Raw genomic sequence first — 21,682 nt, 5'->3', positions numbered from 1 at the left:
CCTTTTCTGGTGCAGAATAAAATGAACCCAACTCTTTTAACACGCCAGCTAAAGTAGTGTCGACACGTTAAACATGTACTTATTTTGATTGGTGATCGGGAGAGATGTGTGGACCATATTTAGGGGCTGTTTGGTAGCCTCTTAATCCATTCAGAGTGTCTCTTAATGAAATCATTTGTGGCCCTTATGTCTGAATGAATAAGAGGTAACCTTATGTCTGACTGGATAAGAGGTAACATCTGAATGGTAAACCATCACATGTCACATTCTTCTACATTATCTTTGTTAAACTCTTAAATGATTTCATTAAGAGGTAGCCTCTTAATGTCATTCAGATGCTACCAAACAGCCCCTTACTTTTTTGTGTCTTCCGTGTTGGCTAAAAAGGTGCCATCGGTGCTAGAGGTTACTGGTAATCATATGTACCCGTACTGTACCTATATATTTGGTACGGTATTTGGTACCCAGATTTATTCAAATTTGGTGCCAGTATTTTCAGTACCAGTACGAGTATGGGTACGAGTACTGTACCAATCTCATTCCTAGTGCCAATCCATCATATCTAAGTACTTCTCGTACACGATCCTTAGTGTCTCATCCATGTTCCAGTCGTAACCAATGTCTCTTGCAACCAAGCCCCACATGTTGTTCCTTGACGCCTCTGCATATCCACCATAGTTTTGCACAGCCATGTATAAATTTATCAAGCTTATCTTCTGATCGTTCAAATCAATAGGCAGAGAGTAGTTTAAATTTTTCAGTTTGATTTCCAGAATATCTTTCATAAACCACTCCACCATTTCTTCGAAATCTTTCTCGAATTGATCCTTGTACTTCTCCACTTTCACAGCCACTTCAACAAGATCCAGAAACGTCATGCAGTCTCCAAATGGCGTTGCAACAATTTGTATCAGAGCGCTATTGGGTTCGTAGGCCTTATGGGCCTTACATGGGCTTAACTTGGAGAACAAGTTTGATAAACCCTAGATTAGTCTTTATAAATATTATGATGTACTTGTAATGTTTAACACCTCAATAAAATATCCTAGTTGCCACCCGTGGACGTAGGTCCGTTTAGACCGAACCACGTAAATCCTTGTGTTCGTTTATTGCTTTCGGTGTCGTGTTCGTGTTCTTGCGTGCGCTCGGTCCTAACAACTAGTATCAGAGCTACGGCTTGTTACACACAAGTGAAACACGATCGCAGAAAATTTCATCGATTAGGTTTAGTCGCCGGCAGTCGTAGCTGTTAAACCCAGTTAATCGCCGTCACCCCAGTTTTTGTTTTGTTGTTCATCGAACAGAGGTTTAAGAAAAGGTTTTGCTTTTTTCTTTGTGTGGCTAAACAAAAAGGTAAACCCCCTACGTTTATATCACAGCAGAAAAGGACAAAGTGCAATTGTGATTTATTTACTTTGTTTTTTGTTTGTGATTCTCATTAATTGGTGAACTTTTGTTGTTTGAATTTTTGTGCAATTCAAGAAAGTAAAGGATAAAGGTTGACCAACGTTTTTCCAGTTTGACCGAAAATGGCACTAGCAAAAAGTTATTTTGGGTTAAGCATATAAGGCGTAGGGAGTCGTTAGACACTTAAAAATAGTAAATTTAAAAATCATTTAATGAAAGTGTGCTATGTCATTCAACTTTAAGAATTTTTTATATTTTATATTTTTTTAATTTAAGATAAAATGAATAAAACATCAAACTTTTATAAATAAAAAAAAGCATTACATTAAAATCTAAGTTTAAAAAAACTAAAAATTACAAGGCCAACCATATTTTTTGGCAATCTCACGTTTTCTAGCGAGTGTGATTTCCAACATCGAAGGGTGAATATTGTCGTGAGGCCGGTTAAACGTCTCCAATTTCTTGTCGAACATAGTTTGTCGCAACGCCTCTCGTTGCTCATCCGCCAAGGTCATGTATTTTTCTTCTCGTAAACGTTTAATATCCATGAACTCTTTCGTCATGGCCTTGTATTCTTCGAATCTACCGGTTATATCTGTTTGATCTTCGTTTCTTGGATACGGCCCTTTGTCCTTTTTCTCCTTTCTCTTTTGTCGTCTTGGCGAGGGATCCTCGTTTATGTCGGGAAGACCGCTCGAGACTTCGGCATTCGGTGTATCCGCTTTATAATTTCCCGAATCCGACGACTTTCTTTTTTGACTCGAGCCGGAGCTTTCTTCACCCAACAACGGTATCGGCGACCACTTTTCATTTGTTCTAACGACCTCCCACGCTGCAACATGAGGAAAGTCATGTTTTTCTTTGTTTTTGTAATCCTTTAGCGCTTGCTTCATTACAAAAGCAACATCGCACCCGCTAGTACGTAAACGATCCTAAAATAATAAATTAACAATAAATTAATCCACATACTTCATTAAAAAATAAACCGTATATAAATAATAAAGTTTACCGCTTTATGATATAAACCGTTGAATGTGTTCAATTTTGTTTGCATCGCGAGCCATTTTGATCGAACTTGGTGGTGGCTTCGGTTACTTCCTCCAACCGTTTGATTGAAGTGCTTTACAACTTGCTTCCAAAAACCATCAGCCTTTTGTTGATTGTCTTTTCCTTTATTCAAATTGCAATGAACATAAGCCTTTACCAACGCCTCTTCTTGATTAGACGTCCAATTTTCCTGTTTCGCTTTTCCTTTTCTTTCCTTTGCGGCTTCATTTTGGTTCACGGGATTTTCTTGAACGACAACATCTTCATCCTCATCATATTGTTGCTCTGGGTATCCAACACGAACTCTTCTTCGTAGTCATCTTGTATGTCTCTCGGTGATTGATGTGTGTAAAATGCAACATATAAATTACATCAAATGAGGCATAAAACTAACCCTTTTTTAGTATTAATGTTGGAAAAAGTGTGCTTTTGTCTTCCTTTTGTATTTTCAAGGATAAATGAGCTTAAACGAACAAAAGGAACAAATATACAACCAAAACAAACATAAATACAAAGAAAGAGAAGAAAAGTGGCATGCCTGACCCCTCGACAGCATCTCCCAAAGCCAAAGCAAAAGCAAGAAGAAAGCTGAGCATGGGGCTGTGCCCAGCTCAACACAGGGCGTGCCCAGCGGACACGGCCCCGTGCCCAGCGTACATGGGGGCGTGTTCAGGTGTCTGCAGAAAAGACAAAGTTGTAGAAGCTTCCATCGCCCACCACGGGGCCGTGCTCAGCGGACACGGAGCCGTGGTCAACTATAAGATTCGCGGAATCCAGGCAAATCTTGATAGTACAGATATGCTTCTGCACACGGGGTCGTGCTCAGCGGACACGGGGGCGTGGTCAACTAATGCAGACAAACTGCAATTAATGAAGGAAGAGAAAAGGGTGGACACGGGGCCGTGTCCAGCGTACACGGGGCCGTGTCCAGGCTTCTATACAGGCTATAAATAGGAGTGCTTGGTTCACTTCAAAGGCATCCCTTGGCACACCACCTCTCTCACACTTCACCCACCACCCACCACCATCACAACACCATCATCCACCACCATCATCCATTGTCCATCATAGAGTGTGTGAGTCGTCTCGGGATCCAAGATTGATCGTAAGAGTTCTTGACAATCAAAGGCCATGTTTGCCTAAGTCTCTTACATCACTTGGTGAAGACAAGTGTTTAGTGTAATACTTTTTATTTTTAATCTTTTGCACTTTTTAATTGGTTTTGCATTAATGACTTTAATTACTAGTTTCTTATGTTGAAGGTGATTCTTCTTTATCGTTTGTCCGTGGTGTCTTGACATTATTTTACTGTCTATATAAAATAAAATATTTTCACCATTCATATCTCCACGGTCTATATGGAGGTATGTTGGCTATCTGATCGAGGGTTAAGGGAACGGTTTGGTAAGAGTCTTGCCATTGTTCAGTGTATAGATCCTGCAAAGAACCTGGGTCAAATTTAGTAGGACCTCCTTCAATACTCAACGGTATTGGATGGCGGGGGTCCAAACTCTTTGACCCCCTCATAAGTTAAACTACTATTAAAACTTTAACCCGGCTACTTAGGACTGTATCCCTGCTGACTCAGACTACTTAGCCGAGGGTAACGTCGCCTTCAAAAGAGGGGCCTACCACATTATGCATTAATAACTTAATTAATTATCTTTCAATAATCCGACCCTTTAGGATTGTATCCTTGCTGACTCAAACTACTTGGTTGAGGGTAACGTCGCCTTCAAAAGAGGGGCCTACTACAATAACTAAGATAATCTCTTAAACAAGTGCAAAAGTGCGAAAATAATCAAAGGTTACACTACACACGAGTCAGATCCAAGTGATTCATCTTGTCTATCTGTTTTTATTTTTATTTTACTTTTTAGCCTTTTAGTTTAGTTTTATTTTCCTAGTTTAAAAACCTTTTTCTAACATTTTGATTTGATTAGACGTTGAGGATAAACCGGTACTAAAAGCTCTTGTGTCCTTGGACAACCTCGGTATCTTACCAACACTATACTACGTCCACGATGGGTACACTTGCCCATATGTATGTTTAGTGTTAGTGAATATCATGTTTATAAATTTAAAACTTGGCTAAAAAGTGTAAAAAGAGCTTAAAATATACATCTAATATATATACACACTGACACGCATCAAGTTTTTGGCGCCGTTGCCGGGGACACAAGGATTTTAAGAAAGTTAGGAATCAGCGGCCTAATCATTTTTTTATTTATTTTTTATTTTTTTTTAATTTTTTTTAGGATTTTCTTAGTTTTTCAGCTTCTGCAGAACTCAGCACAGGCCGTGCCCGCTGAACACCCCCTGTGCCCAATCTTTGGAACTGGCAATCCTGTTTTAAGTCAGACAGTAAGCTGAACACGGGGCCGTGCCCACTGAACACGCCCCCGTGCCCAAGATTCAGTTACTGAAAACAGAACCGTCAGATCCCGACGGTTGGTAATTTCTGACACAAACATGAGTAATAATGATATTTTTTACTTTCGGCACTCTTATGGTACGTGGTGTCAATTATGTGGAGGCGGTCATAAAGAATTAGAATGTTATTTTCTAAACTATAAGCCCCACTATATGGACCCATCGTTTTCCTGTAGCCTAAAGAGGGGCAAAAATAAAAATAATCCTTATCTCTCCCTCGAATGCGCTCAACCAGATATTCTAGGAGAAATGCTCCTCGACGAACTATTTCAACTAGAAGATCTAGTTCTTAATTGGTTAAAAGAACTTAAGATGGATTACATTAATTCATCTCAAGACGATGACCAAGAAGAATTGTTGGGTTCGCATTCAAATAAAAACAACCTCGTTGCTCCCAACAATACCTTCCACTCTAGCGAGGACTTGGACGATAGTCGTCCCTGTGCCGATTGTGCCGTGAAGGACTCCCCCATCGACTTCGTTCGATGCATACATAGACCTGAGCGATTCGGCATACACCTTCTTTAACGAGAGCCTGGAAAATGGTTAGACTTGTCCACCTACATTTAGCATAGGAATCACCCTCATCGACAACCTCTTGCGTTCTCGTCTTAATCTAGAGCAATTAAGGTATCTTAGGCACTTTGGGGTTGTTCCATCCAATAAAGGAACCGCCCGATCCGGATAAGTTCCTTGAAAATAGGCAAACTCCATAAGACAGGTTCCAGACACGGGGCCGTGCCCAGGTCAACACGCCCCCATGTCCACCAAAAGATTCTCTTCTGATTTCATCAGAATACGGACAAAAATGTGTCAGGATTCTGTCTGCACACGGGGCCGTGTCCAGCGTGCTGTCGTTTTCTATAAATGCAGCAAGATTCCTGCTCATTTGGACCACTTCAAAAGACAGAGATTCCTGGGATCTTCACTCATACTATCCTAGGTATGTTCTAAAAGAAGGTTCTCAAAAACCTTCTTGTCTTTTCCACTTTTGTTCATTACCTTCTCCTTCAATTTCCAATCACTACCTCCATTATAGCTTGGAAGTTTCATGATTCCAACCTTTATTGTGATGTTTGTAAGTTCATTATTCAAGGAATCTTGCTTAAAATGAGTTATACCACTCTGTTTTGAATTATTTATGCTTAAAATTTGCCTACAAACAAAGAGAATAATTTAAAACTCCAAGATTCCTTGCTTAAAAAAACCTGCAGACAACAGGACACGGGGCCGTGTGCATTGAACACGGGGCCGTGTCCGAGGTACTGTTTCATAAACGTTGAGTTCTTTTTCGGTCTGTTTTCCCAGAATGGCGAGCAGAGCAAGTGGAACGTCTTCATCGCACTCAAGGAGCAACCGACAGGGGAGGAGGTCATTAACGGCGGAAGACTCTCTTGTAAACTATGTTTACGCCTTAAGAGAGGCTATTGATGAAATGACGGGAGTGGAAGAAGCATTGGTCGACCGTATCAATCATCTAACGGTGGGACTGGAAGGGTGTCTCCGGGAGGTCAACCTCTTGCACCAGAGGTTGAACATTCTCGCATCTCCTCCTTTGGTGCCTATAATAACCCAAGGGGCATGGAACGTGGTGCCTGAAGTCATCATACCAGCCGAGTGGTACGCCATGCACTCGGGGCCTCCTCGAGACATATTACAAGGGGTCCCGGTTGGTGTTTCCCCTCCTCCACAAGATGTTGAAGAAAACAAAGCCGCCTTCTTCCTCCCAAGAGAGGTGGAAGAATAGCTTTAACAACATCTAGGAAGATAACCCTCGCCCAAGAGTCCTACTACACTCCTCAATACCGGAAAACTATTTCCGGGATTTTGGTTCTTAATGAGAAAGTAGGACTCCTTATGATAATTTTATGTATCACTTGACCTATCTAGTTTAGGACTTTTAACTTTTATTTCTCTTCTTTGTTTTTAATTTTCTAGGAATGCTATGTATCTCTCTATGATTTTAATGAAATGATGGTTTTAATGTTTGGATGGTGTTGTAATGAAACACACTAGGGATGGTAAAGGATAACAAGGGAAATGAGAAACATAACCCCATGCACGAAAACAGGGCCCTCCGACAAAAATTTCTTCATTACAGCAAGTTCAGCATGGGCCGTGTCCGCCCAACACGGCCCCGTGCTGCACAATCTGCAGAAAACGCCCAGTTCAGGTAACTGGACACGAGCCGTGTTCACTGAACACGCCCCCGTGTCCAGGCTTCTGTTTCTCTTTATTAAATTTTGTCACTGGCACCTGAACACGAGGCCGTGCCCGGACACCACGGGGCCGTGCCCAGAGTGCCAGTAACATAAAATTTTTGCTTTTAACACTCTTTTACACATTCAATCAACCTAAAAACTTATTTTCGGGACACATTGAGGACAATGTATAATTTAAGTGTGGGGGGGGGGGAGGGATGCTAAAACTTTAAATCTTGCAAGTCCTAATCAACAAGCCTTACACAAAACCCTATTGGAACAGCTAATCACCCCAAATTTTTTCAAAAAAAAATCATTTTCTTTTTACTTGTCCAAGTTTAAGTTGGGAATTACAAGTTCTAAAAAGGTTATATTTTTACAAGTTTACAACCGATAGCGTCGTGATAAAAAGAACCAACATAAGAAAATTATGAAACGACATAACAAGCTTAGTTAAAATTTGATTATATATACTTGATCACATAAAAACCCATTCCCACAAAAGTGAGTTTTGAGCCTTTATTGAGCATACAAATACATATATTTACACTAAATGCTCATTTTTCGTTTCTTGTGTGAATAGCCGCTTGGTTCGTACGACTTTAGAACTTGCCACAACAATGCATTCCCGGTCCTTACCTACTTAAACCCGAGTAAGTAAATGATGGATGCATTAGGACTAACCCTTTTTTCCTTCTACACCATTATTTTTCATTTTTTTACCACCTACCCAAAATCCCCCTAGTTAACCCCTTTGAGCCTAAACCTTTTCATTTCTTAACCCAAAACAATCACCCTTTTTACCCACCTAAACCTTTTTATTTTAACCCTTTCTTTTAGTAACAAAGCTCGGGTTTTCTTATGACTTCTAATATATATATATATATATATATATATATATATATATATATATATATAGAGAGAGAGAGAGAGAGAAAGTATAATGTACTTCAAGGCTTAACCTACATTAACATACATGACAAAAAATATAACGTGCGTTATTATCATAGAACGTGCGTGATTATAGTCCCATGCGTGATTATGTGGTCCCATGCGTGATTATGTGGTCACATGCGTGATTATACCCCTGATCCACCGGTTACCATTGTCTCCTACGTGATGTATGATAAGGCTTTTTGTATGTTAACCTTACTCTATATATATATATATATATATATATATATATATATTTGATGAAACCAAATAAACAAACAAGTTCATCAAAAATAACTTTGTTTGAAAAAAATGGTTCATCAAAATAAAATTGTGAAAAATAAAAAGTCTTTAAAAAAAACCGATGCTTTTTACGCTTTTCGCCCTTTTTTTTCTCTAACCACTAACCCAACCACCCACCTTTAGCCCAAGTCTAACCCTTCACCCAAAAAGTCCTCTTGATATTTACAAAGGTATATAGTTAAAAAAGAGGAGGATTGATTGCTTGGCAAGCTTATGGTAGGAGTAAGTTCCATGCCGCTCTCGAGTGATTCACTAAAAATACACCTTCGGCCGAGTGTTGAGTGATCTCCCGTTAGGTATGTGAACTTGTATATAAATGGAATTTTAAAGAGGCATGTTATGCCCAAATAAGTAATTTCTCTTATGAAATGTTCAAAATAAATCATAACGAATAGGATTGTAAATAGCATAAAAATAAAACCTAATAAAGATCTTGGATTCCCGACACTCAAGGCAAGCCCAAAAATTCTCTTCTATCCATTCCATTTGGGAGTGTAAGCCACATTATAAAGAGTTTTGCTTGAGGACAAGCAAAGATTCAAGTGTGGGGGTATTTGATGTGTGTAAAATGCAACATATAAATTACATCAAATGAGGCATAAAACTAACCCTTTTTTAGTACTAATGTTGGAAAAAGTGTGCTTTTGTCTTCCTTTTGTATGTTCAGGGTTAAATGAGCTTAAATGAACAAAAGGAACAAATATACAGCCAAAACCAACATAAATACAAAGAAAGAGAAGAAACGTGGCATGCCTGACCCCTCGACAGCATCTCCCAAAGCAAAACCAAGAAGAAAGCTGAGCATGGGGCTGTGCCCAGCTGAGCATGGGGCTGTGCCCAGCACAACACGGGGCGTGCCCAGCTCAACACGGGGCGTGCCCAGCTCAACACGGGGCGTGCCCAGCTCAACACGGGGCGTGCCCAGCTCAACACGGGGCGTGCCCAGCGGACACGGCCCCGTGCGCAGTGGACACCGGGGCGTGTTCAAGTGTCTGCAGAAAAGACAAAGTTGTAGAAGCTTCCATCGCCCACCACGGGGCCGTGCTCAGCGGACACGGGGTCGTGGTCAACTATAAGATTCGCGGAATCCAGGCAAATCTTGATAGTACAGATATGCTTCTGCACACGGGGTCATGCTCAGAGGACACGAGGGTGTGGTCAACTAATGCAGACAAACTGCAATTAATGAAGGAAGAGAAAAGGGTGGACACGGGGCCGTGTCCAGCGGACACGGGGTCGTGTCCAGGCTTCTGTACAGGCTATAAATAGGGGTGCTTGGTTCACTTCAAAGGCATCCCTTGGCACACCACACACTTCACCCACCACCCACCACCCACCACCATCACAACACCATCATCGACTACCATCATCCATTGTCCATCATAGAGTGTGTGATTCGTCTCGGGATCCAAGATTGATAGTAAGAGTTCTTGACAATCAAAGGCCATGTTTGCCTAAGTCTCTTACATCACTTGGTGAAGACAAGTGTTTAGTGTAATACTTTTTATTTTTAATCTTTTGCACTTTTTAATTGGTTTTGTATTAATGACTTTAATTACTAGTTTCTTATGTTGAAGGTGATTCTTCATTATCGTTTGTCCGTGGTGTCTTGGCATTATTTTACTGTCTATATAAAATAAAATATTTTCACCATTCATATCTCCACGGTCTATATGGAGGTATGTTGGCTACCTGATTGGGGGTTAAGGGAACGGTTTGGTAAGAGTCTTGCCATTGTTCAATGTATAGATCCTGCAAAGGACCTGGGTCAAATTTAGTAGGACCTCCTTCAATACCCAATGGTATTGGATGGCGGGGGTCCAAACTCTTTGACCCCCTCATAAGTTAAACTACTATTAAAACTTTAACCCGGCTACTTAGGACTGTATCCCTGCTGACTCAGACTACTTAGCCGAGGGTAACGTCGCCTTCAAAAGAGGGGCCTACCACATTATGCATTAATAACTTAATTAATTATCTTTCAATAATCCGACCCTTTAGGATTGTATCCTTGCTGACTCAAACTACTGGGTTGAGGGTAACGTCGCCTTCAAAAGAGGGGCCTGCTACAATAACTAAGATAATCTCTTAAACAAGTGCAAAAGTGCGAAAATAATCAAAGGTTACACTACACACGAGTTAGATCCAAGTGATTCATCTTGTCTATCTGTTTTTATGTTTATTTTACTTTTCAGCATTTTAGTTAGTTTTATTTTCCTAGTTTAAAAACCTTTTTCTAACATTTTGATTTGATTAAACGTTGAGGATAATCCGGTACTAAAAGCTCTTGTGTCCTTGGATGACCTCGGTATTTTACCAACACTATACTACGTCCACGATGGGTGCACTTGCCCATATGTGTGTTTAGTGTTAGTGAATATCGTGTTTCTTAATTTAAAACTTGGCTAAAAAGTGTAAAAAGAGCTTAAAATATACACCTAATATATATATACACACTGACACGCATCAGTGATTGTGAGCGTGGGGTTTGAAAAGCAAACGGGTCAAAAGAATTTTGGGCGTCTACGGGGTAATCATAAACACCCGGTCGAACCATCGTCGGACCGTGTAGCATCCAATTTTGGTGGGTTTGGCTATCATTACCGAAATTCGGTTGCATGGGTTGGTTAAAAAAATGGAGGTTGGGTTTGATGAGTAAAGCCAAGTTGGGGATGAAACGGTACACTAGAACCACCCGAACCACCGCGTTTATCTTGAGCCCTCGCCTTCGAACCGGACCCTACATTTTTTTCTTGCCTTCACCTTTGTTTGAGTCTTCCATTTGTTTGAAAAGATTTGAAAAATTGAGTGAAAATGGCAGTGAATATGGAGGTTGGGTTTGTTTGGTGAAAATGGTGGTGAATTCGTTTTTATTTATAAAGTTGAAAATCTTTTTTTTTAAATTGTAACGGCTATAATGCACATTCACTGAGCGGCAAACCTTCACCGTTCGTTAAACTTCACCGCGCGGCAAAGGGGGTAGGCGGCGGTGTTCCTGAGCGGCAAACCAAGTTTACCGCACCCCGTTGCCGCCCACACCATACACCCTAAGTTCTCTTTTGGCGCAAAGTTTGTAACGAGCTGATTAGCGACTAGCCAGTTAGGTTTTTTGAAGATCAGTCTTTTCACCAGATTGGCCAACAGGCGTTTAACCGTTTGTGTGAAGATCAAAGAAACTTGAATCAGGTGTTTTCTGTTTCTATTGTTTCAGTGTTGGTTTTCTGTTTGTTTCAATTTCAGTTTTCATTTCGTTGTGTTTGTGCTATCATGGCAGAAGACGGGAAAATTCAAATAAAAAAGTTTGACGGGAAGAAGTTTGGTTGGTGGAAGATGTAGGTTGAAACACTACTTTGTCAGAAAGACTTAGATGTAGTGCTCCAGGATGAAAAACCAGAAAAAACATCACAAGCAGATTGGGATAGGTTGAATAAGAAAGCCAGAGCAGTGATAACGCTTTCTCTATCGGTGAATGTGGCATTCAATATCCAGAAGGAGACCTCAGCTAGAGGAATGATGGAAACATTAACGAACATGTATGAGAAGCCTTCTGCAGCGAACAAGGTTTATCTTATCCGAGAGCTTATGAATATTAGGATGAGGGAAGGTGATTCAGTTACAGCGCACATCAATAACTTAAACTCGATCTTGTCTCGGTTGGTGTCTGTGAACATCAAGTTTGATGATGAGGTCCAAGCCCTACTGTTATTGTCCTCATTACCCGATAGTTGGTCCGGAACCGTAACTGTTGTTTCGAGCTCTTCAGATACGAGTAAGTTCACGTTTGCGAATATGCGAGATCTTATTTTGGGCGAAGACGTCAGAAGAAGAAATTCAGATGAGTCATCGGGTGACTTAATGCATGTTGGTAGAGGAAGAAAGAATAACAGAGGTAGTGGCAGCAAGAACAGAAAAAGGAGTCAGTCTAGAGCTCGGAATTATGTAACCTGTTGGAACTATAAAGAGGTTGGACATTTCAGGAATCAATGTCCAAATGAAAAGAAAGAAGTTAACGCTGCAGTAGACCATTCAGATGATGAAGCTTTGATTTGTAGTGTGGAGAGCAGTGTGGATTCCTGGGTTATGGATTCGGGTGCTTCATTTCACGCTACCCACAACAGTGAAGCACTACGTAATCTTAAAATTGGGGATTTTGGTAAGGTACGACTTGCAAATGATGAAGTCTTAGATGTCACAGGCATGGGTGATATTGACTTAGTTACTTGAGTTGGATCTACTTGGACTTTGAGAGACGTGAGAGTTATTCCATGCTTGAAGAAAAGGCTTATTTCACTCGGGCAGCTGGATGATCAGGGTCACGAGGTTAAGTTCGGTAGTGGACAGTGGAAGGTAATTAAGGGAAATTTAGTAGTTGCACGTGGCAAGAAGAGGGGCTCATTGTATACGGTCAGTGTACCGCCTAAGGGAGAGGTCATCCCAGTTCAGAAGAAGACCAAAATTCAGTTCACAGAATCTCGGGGGAAGAAGAAGGTTTGTTTTGCAGGAGATAAACCCAGAGTCACAGGTCAGATTCAGGTTGAACGTGCTAGGAAAGGTTCAAAGAAGTCAGTCAAGGGGTTTCGTGGCAGTAGGAGCACATGTAGTGCTTCAGTCAGAGCTCCCAGATGACAGTGGGTTAAGAGAACTTGTATTCCAATGGTGAAAGTCTCTCTAGTGAATTACCTGCTTATGATGGAAAGTGTTAGTTCTCAGGTTTTCTCAGGGTTCGACAGTTCGTTTAAGTGGGAGCAGGAAGGGACAGAGAACGAGTCACGAGTAGTGACTGATGAGTTGAAGCTCAGTGGGAGCTTCAACGAGCCTTCCGGTTAATTGATGAGAAGGCTGGTGGCAACTAGAGGTGGAGCTTAGAGTTTCCGTTGACAGATTGCAGAAGTACTTCTAGGAGAGCAGGCGAAAGTAGTTCAAGGCCTCCGAGTGGGAGATTGTTGGGTTCGTAGGCCTTATAGGCCCTTCATGGGCTTAACTTGGAGAACAAGTTTGATAAACCCTAGATCAGTCTATATAAATATTATGATGTACTTGTAATGTTTAACACCTCAATAAAATATCCTAGTTGCCACCCGTGGACGTAGGTCAGTTTAGACCGAACCACGTAAATCCTTGTGTTCGTTTATTGCTTTCGGTGTCGTGTTCGTGTGTGCGCTCGGTCCTAACAAGAGCAACAGGCTCTAGGTGTGGGAATCGCAAGGCATCGAATCGCAAGGTTGTTTATTCATTTGTATATATCACTCATACAATCACAATTATGCAATACAACTGAAGTTCTGTAAGTTCTGTTGAATTCGTTTCTTGTTTCATCTTGTCTTTCATTAGAATCAATATCAATTGTGAAGATCGGGGCCAACAAATGAGTATGATATGATTATGTAAATATATCAAGTTTAACATACCATGAATTAATGATATGATTGTGTTTTTTTATTTTTTTTATTTTTTGGTTATGATATGGTGTTTGTTGTTATCATATGATTGTGTGGCTTGACTAAGTTTAACCTAGTGTGGTTATGTTTGATATGATTATGTACCTTAGGGTGGAGGGTATGGTTCAATCACTCTAGGGTGTTTGAGTTATTCTCTGGCCAATATTATGCCATGCCAAGTCCCTATTTCACTCCCCATTTTGCACTCAATCAGAGGATATGGTTCAAACACCTAGAGAGTGATAAAGAATTTAAAAAAAAAAATTATGATTGGTTGAAAGAGGTTGGTACCCACCATTAAACCTTCCTCCCTCCTCCTTCCCTCCTCTTCCTGCATCGGTGACTATACACCGAAAACATTCAAACAATCGGTGACTCAAACAGGTGGGGGTGGTTCACCGATCGGTGAACTCCATTCACCGAATGGTTTATCGAAACCACATCGAGCACCCTTAAAAGTGTTCATGATATAATTATCCTTTTTAGATTTAGTTATGATATGATCTTAAGTGATTATGCTACGAATGTGCAGTTTGACCTAGTATGAGGGCTGTAAACGAACCGAACGAACACGAACAAGGCCTTGTTCATGTTCGTTCGTTAAGGAAATAAATGTGTTCACGAACGGTTCATGAACACTTACCGAACGAGATTTTATGTTCGTGTTCGTTCATTAAGGAAATGAGCGTGTTCGTGAACCGTTCACGAACACAAACGAACACAAATAAATTTGGCGAACGCGACGAAGGATAAAGATAGATGGCCCAGAGAGTAGCACTCGAACTTGAATCCCTTATTGTGAAACGGAGGTCGATCGTATTTGTGGATGTAAATAATGAGAAATGAAAGGGAAATGATGCATAAACAAGGTGAAAGTGGGTTTTCTAGTATAATTGTTAGGGAAATAAAATAAATAAAAGTTTAATAATGTAAAAGGTACAAATAAAATATAAGAAAGCACAAAGATTTTCAATTAAAACACATACATACGAACATAAACGAATGCAAATCAACGAATGTTCACGAACACCTTACCGAACGTTCATCAACACAATCGAACGAACGAGACCTCTGTTCATGTTCGTTCATTTAACTAATCGAACGAAATTTCTTGTTTATGTTCGTTCGTTTATTAAACAAACAAACATAAACGAACTTCCCACCGAACGGTTCACGAACTGTTCGCTGAACGTTCGGTTCGTTTACAGCCCTAAGTGTGACCATGATATAAATATGATGGGACGCGATAACAACGATAAAGGATAGTGTCAATGGTAGGACTCTCGTACCCGACACAGGCCATAGCAGCAACAACTCTTTCGTAATGATTCACACGTAGATGAGGATGATATTGTGAGCCATACCGGAGCAACATATTGGTTTGGAAAACTTTTAATATGGTGTTGGCTCCAACCACACCACATCATTCTCAGGGTGTGGCCCCAATGCTATGTTGCAAGTGCACTTCAAAAGTACATTGGAAATCGATAGGGAAACTTTAATGTGTTGACAAGATGAGGAATGCATGTAATTTTGCCTTATTAAACATGTCAATGTTATACATATTAATGTAAATTAAAACTTGGCAATATAACACTAAAAAACCCGTCCACCGGACGAGTATACTACTAGTTACTTTTTGACGTCAACAAATTTGTAATCATTTGTTTTGTGTTTGTAGATAACGACCTTAGATAAAAATCTAGCAGATACCTTCTATGAAGTATTCGAATACATTCCTTGTCACTAAAGACCCTCTGATTCGTAGTGTTAACTTTAAGCATAAACTAATTCACTCGTTATATATCAAATAATAAAGACTAATCATATCTATTAGGTAACACTATCGCATCAATTGATCATCATACTATTTTTCTGGTGAAATATAAAGTAATTATCATATTAGCTCAAAATGGACCTAAATAGGCTTGGCGTTCTGTGGTCCGAAGAATGTAGATAATCATTGTAGCATATGAATACCGATAAGTTTACAAAGATGAATCAAAAGCAGGGCCAGACCTAAGTAGATGATTGCGGGCAATGTTTTAAAAACCGGTAAATACCGGCTGGTTATACCGGTATTACCGTTTTCGGATGTAAATCCGGTTCGAAACACCCCGGTAAGTAGGAGAAACGGCATAGACTTTGTACCGCCGGTAAAATCTGGTATACCGGTTTGAACTGTTATACCGGTATCGTCTCAAGTCTGTTTTTGTGTTAGGATTTTACTTTTTATCGTCCTATCTCCATCTTTACTCTTAGCTTTAACCTAACAACTTTTAGTATTTTATCTGCATCGATTAATATTCAAAACTTGCTTCATCACTCCATCATTCGTGACTTGTTTCAGACTTCCATCACCCCATCATTCGTTCCAGATTTCCATTTTAATCCAATTTTGGATTATTTTTTGTGTTAATGTTGTAATTTATGAAATTATACAATTAACTAGTCAACCCGGTTGAACCGCTCGACACAACCTGGTTCAACCGGTTAAACCATTTTTGTGCCTAATCCGGTATGAATAAAAAACCGGATTTTAAAACATTGAATGAATGTACTAAGTGTGTTGAATTTTTTCTTTGAGCATATGAGTCTAATCAAAATATAAATGATGACATTAATGTGTGCTAAAGCCCTGCCCCGTTTTCTGCTTAAATTACTATCAGAATTTGTTGGTTATTTTGTTCCTGTTTTCAACACTTCTAGTTTTCAATTGTTAAGTGTGTTATGTATAGATTTCTGGAAAATTAGGACAAACATGTTACTAAATATATATCAGCTTATTTATTTGAGTTTTTTTACCTACTTTGGTGCGTTTGGAAAAACAAAATTAATGTCTGTATCCTATTTTTTGATATATTTAGATATGTGGTTATTAATTTTGAACAGCATGTTTTGTGCATTATGGATAGTTTTTTTTTTCCATTTCATTTTATTTGTTATTTTATAGACCCAATCCAATAAGCCCAAATCGTTACCGGAACCAAACCGTTAGTAACGGTTCAGATTAAATCTTCAAAGGTTCAGTTTTGGTTTTCAATTATCAAAAACCGTAATTAACAGTTTAACCAAAAAACCGTCAAAACTAGACCGGAAACACCCCTAATTTCCAATTCTTATTTTGCTATTCGTTTGATTTTTAAACTATGAAATTATGAATTTAGTAAACATCCAATTTCTTAGGTAAACGTCAAAACCGGACCATGACACATGTCCAATGTTGTATTCATTTATTAGGTAGTAGATTGTACTTTTATTATATAATGAAATTAGAGCATCTAAAAACACTTAACACAAAAATAATTGTTGGATTCGCCACTTATCAAAAGCTGATAACAGTCACAATACAAAATTTTCACAAGAATTGTCTCACCTGTTTGCATAACCCCTTGGGAAACAAAGAAGACATGAATTAGTAAACTCAAAACTCTTGCAATGGACCTAAATGTTTCTAGTGATTATAGTCGCAAATGCTTAACAATTTTAAACATTTAGCGACATTTATGACGACCCCTAAACGATTTTTCTATCAAGAACGGCCAGTGTCGTAATTAGGTGAACAGAAGAACCTTTGGCGCTTACTTTTGATGCGGTAGTGTGACGACATTGTCCATGAAGAAGATGATGCAACAATCCTACCCAATAATAATTTTAGAGACTCTTTTAGTGTTGTGATTTCTTCCTTATTTGTGTTATTATTTGTGACACAAAGGATGAAGTTGCATACAATCCTGCCACCCAAACTGGTCATATCTGCTTGGACCACGGTTAACCTTAGGCTTTTGAGTGCGTGCTTGATCTCTGAAAATAGTTCTGCCCGATCTTCACAACAAACGGAAGCTCTGATGAAAACGTCGCTATTAGGCTCCATAGTATTCAAATCAAGGTCGATGATCACTTCATCCAAATGTGTTGGAATTGTAAGTACTTTGCTTAATTCCTTTGTTTCCGAATTCAACTGTTTGACTTGTTCAATTACCATTCCCAATAGCCTTGCCTTGTCCATCTGCGTACACAGGGGCGGATTTAGCATGGTTCCTTGGGTTCCCAGGAACCCATTCGATTCGAAGAAAATGGAAAAAATTAGTGTACACCTTGTATGATTTGGGAAAAAATAATGAAAATTAGTGAAAACTACCAAAAGGAACCCAGTGGAATCCGACCCTGAATCCGCCAATGTGCGTACACCAAATACATTTAGCGACAAGAAAAGTCAAATTTAGCGACTCCAATTGTATCCGTATGCTAATATAGTTGGTGACAGAAACAAGAAGCTTAATTAGCCACTGTGACAAGAAGTTTTTGGTATTTTAAAACGGCTAACTCACACACCCTTTAATCTCACTCTCTTAAATCTACACTTTCGTCCAATAATCAGGGACAAGATTTCTCAACCATTTGGGAAGGAACACCATTATGTACGCAACTTGATGGATTATGTTATTATCTTTAAGAAGTTTTTATGGTTTCTAGGCAATATTTAAAACTTAGGGGCTGTTTGATAACTTCTGAATGGTTAAGTGCTGAACCAATAAGAGGTCTAAACCATTAAGTGTTGAACCAGTAAGAGGTCTGAACCATTAAAAACCAGTATAATGCTTAACCGTTCAGAGGCAAATGTTTGACTAATTCAGATTAGAGGTCTTAACCATTCAGACTCAGTATAATGCTTAACCATTCAGAGACAAATGTCTGAACCATTCAGACATCCACTCACGAAACAAACAATATGAACCATTAAGTGCTGAACCAGTAAGAGGTCTGAACCATTAAGAGTCCCGTTAAGAGGTAAACAAACAACCCCTTATTTGACTCTAGGTGATCCACTAGTCGACTAACTAACGTGTGTTAATAGCGTTTATGGGGATCCGTTGTTGATGGCTTAACACATTGCATTACATTACATTAGAGACCCTTGTATCATCAGTTACAGAATCTAAGAGTTAACGATACCCACGGCTGTCACAATAGATATTTGCCTCTAAACTTATATTTAGCAGTGAGAAAAAAAGAAGATAATAACCTTTTCAGGACTGCAGACAAGTTTCCTTAGAGTAGAAAGATGTGAATTGATCCTATCTCTACGTCGCTTCTCGGCTTCGCTATGGTTCTTGGAAGCACTTTCCACTTTACCATCAACTCGTTCGCCATCGCCTACGCTGCTACCTCCACCACCGCCACCATGATCAGAATCACTGAATTGATTAGCAATCCCATTTTGGGTCCAAGACCAAACAGAATCGTCCATCTTGAAAGGAACAAGTTAATTAAAGATTTTGAGATATTTGAAGGTGAATGGTGAGGGTTTGTTCTCCAATGAAAAATCATGTTTTTTTTGGTAGTTATCCGCAAGTCACCTTCACCAGATTGATTAAATGGTTTCATTTAAATTAAAGGATTGAAAAAGTCTCAGCCGCAAAGCTAGCAACTTTAATGATTATGTCATCTCAAAGACAAAGTGATTGGAAAATAAACAATAGTCCGTGGATCCAAGAAAGATTTTTGTGACGTACCAGCTTTATTGTGAACAATATATATTTACTGTAGTAACCAGTATTTTGTGCTTGAAGATTGCAATGGATTGTTAAATCAAATAAAAAGTATTGAACCATACACGTACGTTGCAACATGTTACCTCGTAAAAATTAAACCGAAACATAAAACATAGAAAAGAATAACTAAGTCGACTTAGGACCCGCACATTACGACAAGCCGTTAAACCACCAGAAAATAACATATAAACGTCGAACCACACATGCGTGTTGGAGCATGCTAACTCGCAAAATTAAGACTGAAATGTAAAACGACAAATTTGTAAAAGATGAAAAGGATAAGTGACTAAATGTGAGTGGAAAAATTTAGGATAAAAAATGAAAAATGTTTTTTTTTTTTTGAATAGTAATCTTGTCTTATAAAAAGGTGAAGTGTGTACCAAAATTGAATAGTAATCTTGTCTTATAATCAAAAGTTAATAAATAATATTTAGTTAATTAATTAATGGTTATACATTGGATAAAGAAATTGATTAAAAATCAACATTAGACTGTGTTGTTCGTTAACGGACTGAGTTGTTAATGTGCTAGCTCAGCCGTTAACGGAGATAACACCGCGGTGTCGAGTTAACAAGGCCAGTTAAAGGAGATTTGGTTAATGGGTTAAAGGAGGAAGATGGTTTGATGGTTGGGCCCCTAGATGTTCCAACCAATCACATGCTATCTTTCTATTTTTTTAGTTATTGGTATTAGATGTTTAGTTAACCCATAACACATTGTTAACAGATATTTAGTCAATTGTTTTATATAGCAGTAATATGACTGTGATGTAGCAATGTGTTTAGTTAACCCATAGTAGATAGTGTTATCACTCGTTGTTTGATACAAAAATTACATATTTGGTTATTTTAGATTTTTACTTAGCCATGTGTTTCTACCATAATTCCTTAAGTTGAATTTTGCCATGTAATCACTACCACAAAATGTATTTAGTGACATAGAAAAGGCTAGAGTTAAAAAAAGTAAAAAATTGTAATTAAAAGTTAATATTCAGCCACGCATATGTGCTTTACCTATACACATGTATTTAAAAATTGTTAGTGCAAATATCTTTGATAAAGACGTATATAGTGACACGAAAAGGGTATTGTAAGTTATAATACCCTTTTATGACAGATATTCAACCGTTTGTGACTCGATCTATTAAAATAGCTTTTACTAAACACAGATTTATCGATCTATTAAAATAGCTTTTACTAAACACAAATTTTGTATCGGAAAATTATGAGACTAGCTGACCATTTATCACTCATGGTTGCATTAAAATAGTAATTTTAAATATTTCATACAAAATTGCCCTTTCTTCGTATGCCTTTTTTTTTTTTTTTACAAACGTACGCTAAGTGATTTTTTATTCCTTATAAAAACCTATTCAGTTCTGTTTTGCGTTTTGATGCATAACTTTTCAACACCTACATGCATTTATACACTTCGCTACATACTTGATCACTGATGCGTTCACTATACATTTCGCTACATACATAACCATGGGCGCGAAGTCGATCGATTGAGAAATCGTGACCAACATTTTGATCAAAGAGTACTTTGCTTCAAACGAAATACATAAAGCCACAAACATTTTTGTGAAGTTTTTAAAACCGTACATTTATGCACGAGCAAGTTAATAAATTAAGTCTACTAAGAGAACAGCTGTCAACCATTTTTTCTTTTATATATATAGGATATATATAGTAACTTTGATAATTTGAACTATGATATTCAAATTAAACATTTCCACAATGTCCCGTTTAATAATGTAATTTTCATAGTTTTAGGTGTCGTTGGTCATTTATATGTAGGAAAAACTGATAAAATGTGAAAGCACATAAAATGAAATTTTGAAAGAAAATGCATTTGTTGGGACTACAAATATCTGAAAATTTATTTTTCACTTTTTGTGATGAGAAAGATCATGTGTTAAAGATAAAGTTTTTGAGTTGGGGCATGTAAAATGAAGATGGAGTGTTGGCACGTCAAACTTCATTTTCAAACATTATGATTCTTACACCACTTAAATTGGTGGACCTTCACCATCAATGGCTATTCTGGCTTTACATCGACACTGGGTCTCTGATCCGATCATCTTATTATAGAATACATAATACATTGACAACAATTATTATCCTTTTATATAATATATTATTTAAGTATACCAATGATTTTTGAAACATGACTCCAAATTCAGACACACATAGCGAACTTTTAATCCAAAGCTTGTAGAGATTTGATTTAAGAATGGTATATCCATACCACAGTAAGACTATATTTATCCTTTAATGTCAGCAATGTTACTTTTGTTTAACTAGATTGGCTCTTTTTTCCAAATTTTAAATTTATTTAGTCCCTGTGGTTTGGGTCATTTTGA

At 38.5% G+C, this 21,682-nt stretch overlaps 2 protein-coding genes across 2 annotated transcripts; both read right to left on the bottom strand.

Moving 5' to 3' along the window:
- Positions 1-1,754: 1,754 nt before the first annotated feature.
- LOC110876033 (glutathione S-transferase T3-like) lies at positions 1,755-6,516 on the bottom strand. The gene is made up of 3 exons (XM_022124217.1): positions 6,498-6,516; positions 2,417-2,739; positions 1,755-2,339 (listed from the first exon to the last, which is right to left on the bottom strand). Exons 1-3 carry the CDS (start codon positions 6,514-6,516, stop codon positions 1,755-1,757), a joined length of 927 nt encoding a protein of 308 aa, XP_021979909.1.
- A 10,537-nt stretch (positions 6,517-17,053) lies between these two features.
- Positions 17,054-19,170, bottom strand: LOC110878074 (transcription factor bHLH51). The gene is made up of 2 exons (XM_022126329.2): positions 18,789-19,170; positions 17,054-17,771 (listed from the first exon to the last, which is right to left on the bottom strand). The coding sequence occupies exons 1-2, from the start codon at positions 19,011-19,013 to the stop codon at positions 17,295-17,297; spliced, it is 702 nt and encodes a 233-aa protein (XP_021982021.1). The 5' UTR covers positions 19,014-19,170; the 3' UTR covers positions 17,054-17,294.
- Positions 19,171-21,682: the final 2,512 nt, after the last annotated feature.

This window comes from Helianthus annuus, chromosome 9 (genome assembly GCF_002127325.2).
Source record: "Helianthus annuus cultivar XRQ/B chromosome 9, HanXRQr2.0-SUNRISE, whole genome shotgun sequence".
NCBI classification, from domain to species: Eukaryota; Viridiplantae; Streptophyta; class Magnoliopsida; order Asterales; family Asteraceae; genus Helianthus; species Helianthus annuus.
Note: the sequence above shows the minus strand (reverse complement) of the source record. Positions and strands in the feature narration are given on the sequence as shown.